Source organism: Nansenia antarctica, assembly GCF_963989245.1.
Source record: "Nansenia antarctica genome assembly, chromosome: 7".
In the NCBI taxonomy this organism is placed as follows: domain Eukaryota; kingdom Metazoa; phylum Chordata; class Actinopteri; order Argentiniformes; family Microstomatidae; genus Nansenia; species Nansenia antarctica.
The window spans coordinates 59,408,787-59,416,286 of NC_137677.1; the positions used below are offsets into that span (position 1 = coordinate 59,408,787).

General features: G+C 48.1%; 1 protein-coding gene across 1 annotated transcript in view; it reads right to left on the minus strand.

Annotated features, from left to right (window-relative positions):
- Nucleotides 1-7,500, minus strand: part of rab3gap1 (RAB3 GTPase activating protein subunit 1) — a gene marked incomplete at its 5' end in the record, with an annotated part of 37,573 nt that overhangs the window by 8,017 nt on the left and 22,056 nt on the right. Inside the window, 3 exons of the mRNA XM_080536970.1 lie at nucleotides 267-363; nucleotides 2,934-3,161; nucleotides 6,016-6,153. Of these exons, the coding sequence (XP_080393096.1) occupies nucleotides 267-363; nucleotides 2,934-3,161; nucleotides 6,016-6,153 (463 nt within the window). The remainder of the gene's footprint in view (nucleotides 1-266; nucleotides 364-2,933; nucleotides 3,162-6,015; nucleotides 6,154-7,500) is intronic.

The following is a 7,500-nucleotide window of genomic DNA, read 5'->3' on the forward strand; positions in this document are numbered from 1 at the left end:
ACCAGATGGAGCCAGCAGTCTCACTCAAAGGGACAAATCTCGATGGAAGATTTCGTTTCGGTCTAGGACCGGGCTCAAGCTGTGTCTGGGAAAGCCGCCCATCCACTCCTCGAGGGTAAAGAGGGTAGTAGCTTCATCGATCGGTTGATTTTGGCTGCCACCTGGGGGGGGGGGGGGGGGGGGGGGGCACCAGGGTGGCATCAGGCTGGCACAAGGGGGGTGGCTACCAGGGTGGGAAACTGGGCTGGCGGTGAACTGGCACTCACCCTCCTCCTTCTCCTTGAGGACGGCAGCGTGGAGGATGCAGGGGAGGAGATGGCGGGTGAGGTCTGCCGGCTTCTGGACTGCCAAGTAGTGCAGGACCTGAGGGAGGGATATCAAAAACACACTCTAAATAAACTCTCTCCTCGTTCTCTCTCCCTCCCTCCCTCCCTCTTGATCACTCTCCCTCTCTCTCTCTCCCTCCCGCCTCTCTCTCCTTCCTGCCCCTCCCTCTCTCTCTCTCTCCCTCTCTCTCCCCTTCTGTCTCTCTCTCCCCTTCTGTCTCTCTCTCCCCCCCCTCTCCCCCCCACCATTCCCCGCCCCCTCCGCCTCTCTCCCTCTCTCCTAAACCCATTATGATTTCGGAGGTTGTCATGAACCCAGGAAGGTACTTGACATTTCAAAAGGCATTGTTCTTAGCCTAACTGGTTCATTCCCTTGTTTTTGACTTATGGGGGCTGCCGCATAAACGCAATTGTAGCGTGGAGAGGCAGCGCTGCATCTTAATGATGCTCTTTATACGGTGGAGGGTCATTCGTTATGTTGGCTGACTCTGTGATGAGATTCCAGGGCTCCAATCTGATTTGGCGTCCCTAATAACAGCCAAACCCTTCAGGGTCTCCTGAGCAGAGAGAGGGAAAGAAACAGCAAACGCAGAGACACAATGCTCTTGTAGCCAGTTGACCTCGACGCGTCCATGATCTTGACTGCAATCAGAGGACTGTGAATATATCAGCACTTCTGTTATCGACTCCTAAGAGGACAACTTACTGGAGCAAAAAAAAAAAAAACTCTGGATTTTTCTTTTTTAAATCAGCAAATTAATTCCAAACTAAATCCTGCACCTGGAGTTTCCCCCAAAGAGCAGTGTGTGTGTGTGTGTGTGTGTGTGTGTGTGTGTGTGTGTGTGTGTGTGTGTGTGTGTGAGTGTGTGTGTGTGTGTGTGTGTGTGTGTGAGTGGGTGTGGGTGTGGGTGTGGGTGCGTGCGTGTGTGAGTGTGTGTGAGTGTGTGTGAGTGTGTGTGAGTGTGTGTGAGTGTGTGTGTGTGTGTGTGTGTGAGTGTGTGTATGTGTGTGAGTGTGTCGCAGGCAGACGGCTGAAGGACGGAGCGGGCCTAGATGACAACCTTGAAGGCTGGGCAAGGTTCCCCTGAACTCAGTTTAAACTCACGGGGACCGGGGGAGCGGGGACAGGGGAGGGGACACCGTGACACAGACACCGCAGGCCCTGACCCACTTCCAGGATCCCCGCATGGTGATTGGCTGAAAGGGGGACAGGCGGGCAGCTTGTGGCAGTAGCGCCTGGCCACTGGGCGCTGGGCACGGGCCACGGCCGGTACTGTACTAGTGCAGGTAGCAGCTCTGTGGGCCCGCAGGTGAGGCTCCAGGTTCACTGAGCTCAGGTGTCCAACAATGCCCCCCCCCCCCCCCCCCCCCTCAGGCAAGGTTCTGCAGTCCAAACAGGAACTTTATAAAACCTCATTTACCGCCCTTTAAAAGTACTGTAGATGTAAAGCGCTGGAAGCTGTGTTTCAATGAGACAAGATAAGTGAATGATCATAGGTTTGTCTATGAGGAAGGATAACTGGGGCTAAGCTTCAATATCCAACTTAGCAGAGACCCTTTAGGATACAGTGTCTATAGGGTTTTTGGAGTGTACGATAGTGTGGCTACTGTTGGACCACAACCTGGATGTGCTGGATGGATTCCCACTAGAAATTAGAACCCTTCTACCAAAGTTCAGAAACCCGGGCCTTCTTACGCCCAGGCTCCACTATGGCCATCAAGCGTTGCGTTGCGTCCGGAATTGCTGCCAGCCAGGGAACGTTGCTTTTGTAATCAATGAAGGGTGCTCCACTGCCTACGTTGCGTGGGTGTTGCGTTTGATTTCTGATGGTGTACGCATGTGTCCACTCACATCTAGTGCATTAAAAATAATGAGATCAATTGTATATTGGTTGTTTTCTGGTGTTGTTTTCTTATTTTGCTCTGTTTGTAGTCTACTTGATGTCTTTTTATCATCTGTTAAATCACCACAGCGGTTAATCCACTAATAGAGAAGATACCAGATTGAAAATGCTTGTAGGCAACTAGTCTATAGCTCGTGCCTGGTCGCAGCTATTGCGAATTGCTATTCAGATGAGTCAGCTGTGAATCACCACAGGTGCTTGAAGCTCGTTGCAGAAATGGATGACGAACGGCTGACACTTGAGGTGGAAAAAAAATATATTTTTAGATGTGACAAATGACGGTGGAGCAGACAGAACGTGACGTTAACGCAACGCTAGGTGGAGCAGGTACAACGTGAAGTTGACGCAACGCCGATGGCTAGGTGACGCAACGCTGGTAGTGGAGCCAGCCTGTTAGCCGGCTTCAGTCCACTACACGTAGCTTCTCTGTTCACAGAAAAGCCCCTAGAAGAGTATATACATATATATATATATATGTGTTTTAGGGCATTTCTGCTTTATTGGGATAGAGACAGTAGAGATCGACAGGAAGGATGGGTGAGAGAGAGGAGGGATGACATGCAGGATAGGTTGATGGCTGGAATCGAACCAGGGATCCTTAGATGACGTGGCTCCTAGCTAGCCAGCTACCCCACCCAGACGCCTAGTCTAGAACAGTATTAACCCGAAGTCGAGCCTCTCCAGCCGCACCACAACCCCCTACCTTCTCAGCCTCCTTGGTGTCGTCAAACAGCCTCCTCTGCCTGCGTACGGGCGTGACTTTGGCCGTGTCCCACGCCTCCGCCCACATGTTCCCCGGGATCTTCATCCTGGCACTCAGGGCGCCCTGGATGACCGTCTCCCCCTGCTCGTCCACCACCTCCTCCTCCACGTAGTCCCGCGGGGAGTACCACCTGACAAAGTCGTCCAGGGAGCAGCCAGGGTTCGCCGCCTAGAAGCAAAAGACATAAATACAAACCTATACGTTTGATTCTGCCAAGTAGTAGTAGGTGTACGTATAGGGGTCAGTAGTGGGGTTAATACCATTTCGATTCTGTCAATCACAGAAGGGTGTGCTGCTCCTCCAGAGTAGGAGTAGGAGGGGTAGGGGGGGGTTATAGGTCAGCGTTAGGGTCGTATAGGTCAGTGTTGGGGTCAATTCCATTTGAATTTCTGAGGTGAAAATATAAATGTCACTTTTCAATTTCTGATGAATTTTTTATTCAAAATCCATCTTCTAAGTTCCTCAACACTGGCAGTAGGGATGACAACTTCATTCCCACAGGTTGGCTCACGGACAAACACGTCACGACTGCCCAGTATCACCACCCTCCGGACTGTGTGATGACAACAAGTCACGCTTTCTTCCACATTCCACAGCTCTGTCTGTCTGTCTGTCTGTCTGTCTGTCTGAGCACAAAGACAGCCTCAGTCATGACTCAGTCAGGTGTTGAGTGTGACAACAGGGCCACTGAGGAGGGGAGTGGACTGACTCACAGACAGACAGGCAGAAACACACTGCAGAATAACTTGTAAATGACCTAACCGGCTGACAAAGTCTAAACTTTCTGTGTGTGTGTGTGTGTATGCGTGTGCTTGTATGCGTGTGTGCGTGCGTGTCTGTGTATGTGTGTGTATATGTGTGTGTGTGTGCCTGTGTGTATCTGTGTGTGTGTGTGTGTGTGTGTGTGTATGCGTTAGGGATGCTCCAATCTGGATTTTTGGGGCCGATACCGATCACCGATTTTTTTTCCTCAAGATCAACCGATACCGATACCGATTTTTTTTTAAATACATAACTGTAGGCCTACTGACTGGATAGCCTACATATTTTTTGCTTTTTAGACAAAAGTTTTGATCCATTAGGCACCAAGCAAACGCAGACCCATTTTTATGGCATAGTAAAGGTCTGGCCTATCACCCAGTTAGGGCCTGAAGCCCAAGTCAGTGGATATGGCTGTATAAAAGACATCATAAACGTGGCCTTCATGGTTTACATACTGTTACGTCCTCCTATGTTTTCTGTTCAGTTATCTGTCTTACCCAGGGAAAAAAAAAAAAAAAAAAAAAAACGGTTTTTGCGATCGGCCATTTTTGCCGATCACCGATCGAGTCATTTGGAGTGAAATCGGCCGATTTAAATCGGTGGCCGATAAATCGGAGCATCCCTAGTATGCGTGCGTGCTCATGTGTGTATGTGCGTGTGTGTATGTGTGTGCGTGCGTGTATGTGTGTGCGTGCGTGCGTGACCTTTCCGCTGATGTGTGTTCCAGTACTTCTTACTACTTTCTCTCCTGCATTCACACTGGGGATAATTAATTAGGATCCTGGCAGAGAAGCAGATACGGAGGAAGGAAATGATGGGGAGTTTTTTTTTTTTTTTTGCAGCGAGAGAGAGACAGCTCAGTGGATTGATGAGGAGGTCTAACCCTGAATAGTGAGATGGGAGTTCTCCAAAGCCCTGGGGGCAACAGGGAGGCTGATGCTACTGCTGTCCCCCTCAGGAAAAGACAGGAGGGGGTGGGGGGTATATTGGACAGGGGCTGCCGGATGCTAGGCCATCATATATATAAGAGGGGGGGGGGGTGTTGCTGCTGGATATGCTATGGCTGGGGGGGTGAGTATAGAAGATGAGAGGGGGGCTGCTGCTGTAGGCTGCTGTCATATTATTAAGTCACACCATTCATCATAGCCATCTTGTCTGCCTGGCGCCCACAGGGGAGTAGGTAATTAAAGCCAAAATGCCACATTATGCTTGGCTAAGCACAATTACAGGCACAGCCACCGCTAAATTTAGAGGCCATTCTTGGCTAAGGGGGCCATTTACCGCAATACCTGAGTACATGGGATTCGGTCCCCTCTCATTTCAACCTCTCCTCCCGCATTCCCACATCAGCTCTGGTGGCACAGCTCGAAGAGGAGAAGAGGCCGAGAAAAATACTTAAAAAGTAGAGCATTTAGTGGGGCAGTTAAACATAGAACGTGGCAATGCTGCACCAAAAAAAAGTTGCGCTGCGCTGTGCTGTACCCCCACTGACTGCACGGGTGAATGCTATTTGTCAACGTTTGCCTGGGAAAGCAGGGGCGGAGTCTGAATTCCCCTTAGATTAGCGCAAAGACGGTGTCCTTCTGATCCTCTAGTATCTAACAGCTTGGAGTTGGCAAGTAACATCCCACTCAGCAGAAAAATGCAGTGCATTCACCTCACCTGCACACGACATGACAGGACGCTTAGAATCATCATTACGTTTCTGTGAAGGACTATGAAAGAATTCAAAAAGATATTAACGTTTTTTTTCTTTTTTTACATGTTAAGATATATGCAAATGGTAAATGAATCTCTCCACTGACAATGACGGTGATATCGCCACTCTGTTTGAATATGCATTTCTGCCTGCCAACAACAACTAGTACTAGCATTCAATAAATCAAGTGAGCTGAAATATTTTCAAAAGGAAAATACAAAATGTGCACTCTCCATCAGGCGTCTTTCAACCGTCCAAATGCACACGCGTCATACCTCCTCGTATAAAACTAGTGCTTCGTTGAGAATGCAATTAGTATGACTTCCACTGAGCCATTGAGAGAGCTAGACTGTGAGAATCAAATCAAACGCCCCGTAGTCTGACACATTGACTGAGAGGCCTGAGAACACTAATAGGCTCCTGTGCCAGTCACTAGTCAGATGGCCTGGATGGTGGCTGTGTGTGTGTGTGTGTGTGTGTGTGTGTGTGTGGCTGTGTGTGTGTGTGGCTGTGGCTTTGGCTGTGGGTGCGTGCGTGTGTGCATGCGTGCATGTGTCTCACTTTAAAGGACTCCATATCCGACAGCAGACAGGCACTCTGCATGCGGGCGCGGAGGTGGGCACCCTCGGCTGACGTGCCCAGTTTGGCCAGGACCTCAGACTGCTCCTCCAGCAGGTCCTCTGTCATGGGCGCAGGCTCCTGGGGAAGGGAAGGATGCAGCATTCAGTAAGACGTGTCAGGGGCAACATCCTTTTAAAAATCAATTCAGGAAGTGTTGGAAACTCCAATTCAATTCAAAATTCTAAACCTTTTTTATTTTTAAAGTTTGCAGAAGAATGTCAAGAGCTCACACAATTTGTGAGTTGCTGACGGAACACAGTATATGTATTTTATGTATTGGGTAAGTTCACTTCACTTCACCGGAATTGATGGAATTGAAAAAGAATTCAGCCCAACCGTAATGTGCGTTTGAAAAGCATTTGCGTCATGGCTTGGTGAAAAGGTCCGCATGTTGGGAATTGTGAAAACTCGCCATCGAGCCACACAGGTCTTGTTGTGATTTTTGTTTGTTGCATATGACAAAAATGTAAGCGATATAGAACCCACTATCATAACCAACAATTTTACATTCACTAAATATCTACAGTTTGTTGGCAAACTTAGGTGGGGGGTAGTATTCGTATTTGTTTGGGGGCGTATTGCCTTCGTTTCAGCCAACCCACATCCTCACTGAAACTGAAGCCATACACATTTTACTCTCTTGTACTTGAAAATGGGATGTAATAAACTTTTGGCACACATGGCAATAAAAAATCATGAATCTTGAATTATTATTATTTAGCAATTTAAACATTGCAAGTTTGTTTCCTGAGGATTAGCTGACAACCCCACTGACAGATGACAGGTCGACTGACAGGTAGTGTAATAGAGGAGTGGTTGGGGGTGGAGTTAACCAGCTATTGTTCCAGTGTTTCCTCTACATGCATTTCATCGTGGCGGTCCGCCACGATGGAATTTCCTCCGCCACCATGCAGATTTCTCAACCCAAAAAAAAAAAAAAGATTTAGGCGTCTTTTCAGACCTTCACAGCGCTAGACACACCCACAAGCGCGAAGCGACGCGCTTGCAAAACTGTTTTGTGATTGGTCGAATACATCTAGGTAGGCTGCGTCTAGTCTACAAACTACTTCAGGTGTTACAATCCATTACAGATTGATTAGCAACACTGCATCAGCACGACGGTGGGTTATTGCATTCTATGGTTCGTGTTCTTATACCAGTGCTCAGTATACAAGTATTTTAAATGAACATTCGTAATGTAGTCTGATGTTCATGGTCAACTAAATCAGGCTATTTTGTGAAACAATTATGTTTCCGCTACCTTAGAACTACTTAAAGTAATTGCCAGAAATGTTAGCTAGCAATGTTAGCTAGCTATGTGTTCATAAATTCCTGGTTCCATTTTCAGATGAGTTTGTTAAAGTATTTCAAACGAAAAGTACCAGAAGATGAGGAAGACGGTCAGGTAACCACACATAGTGAAAA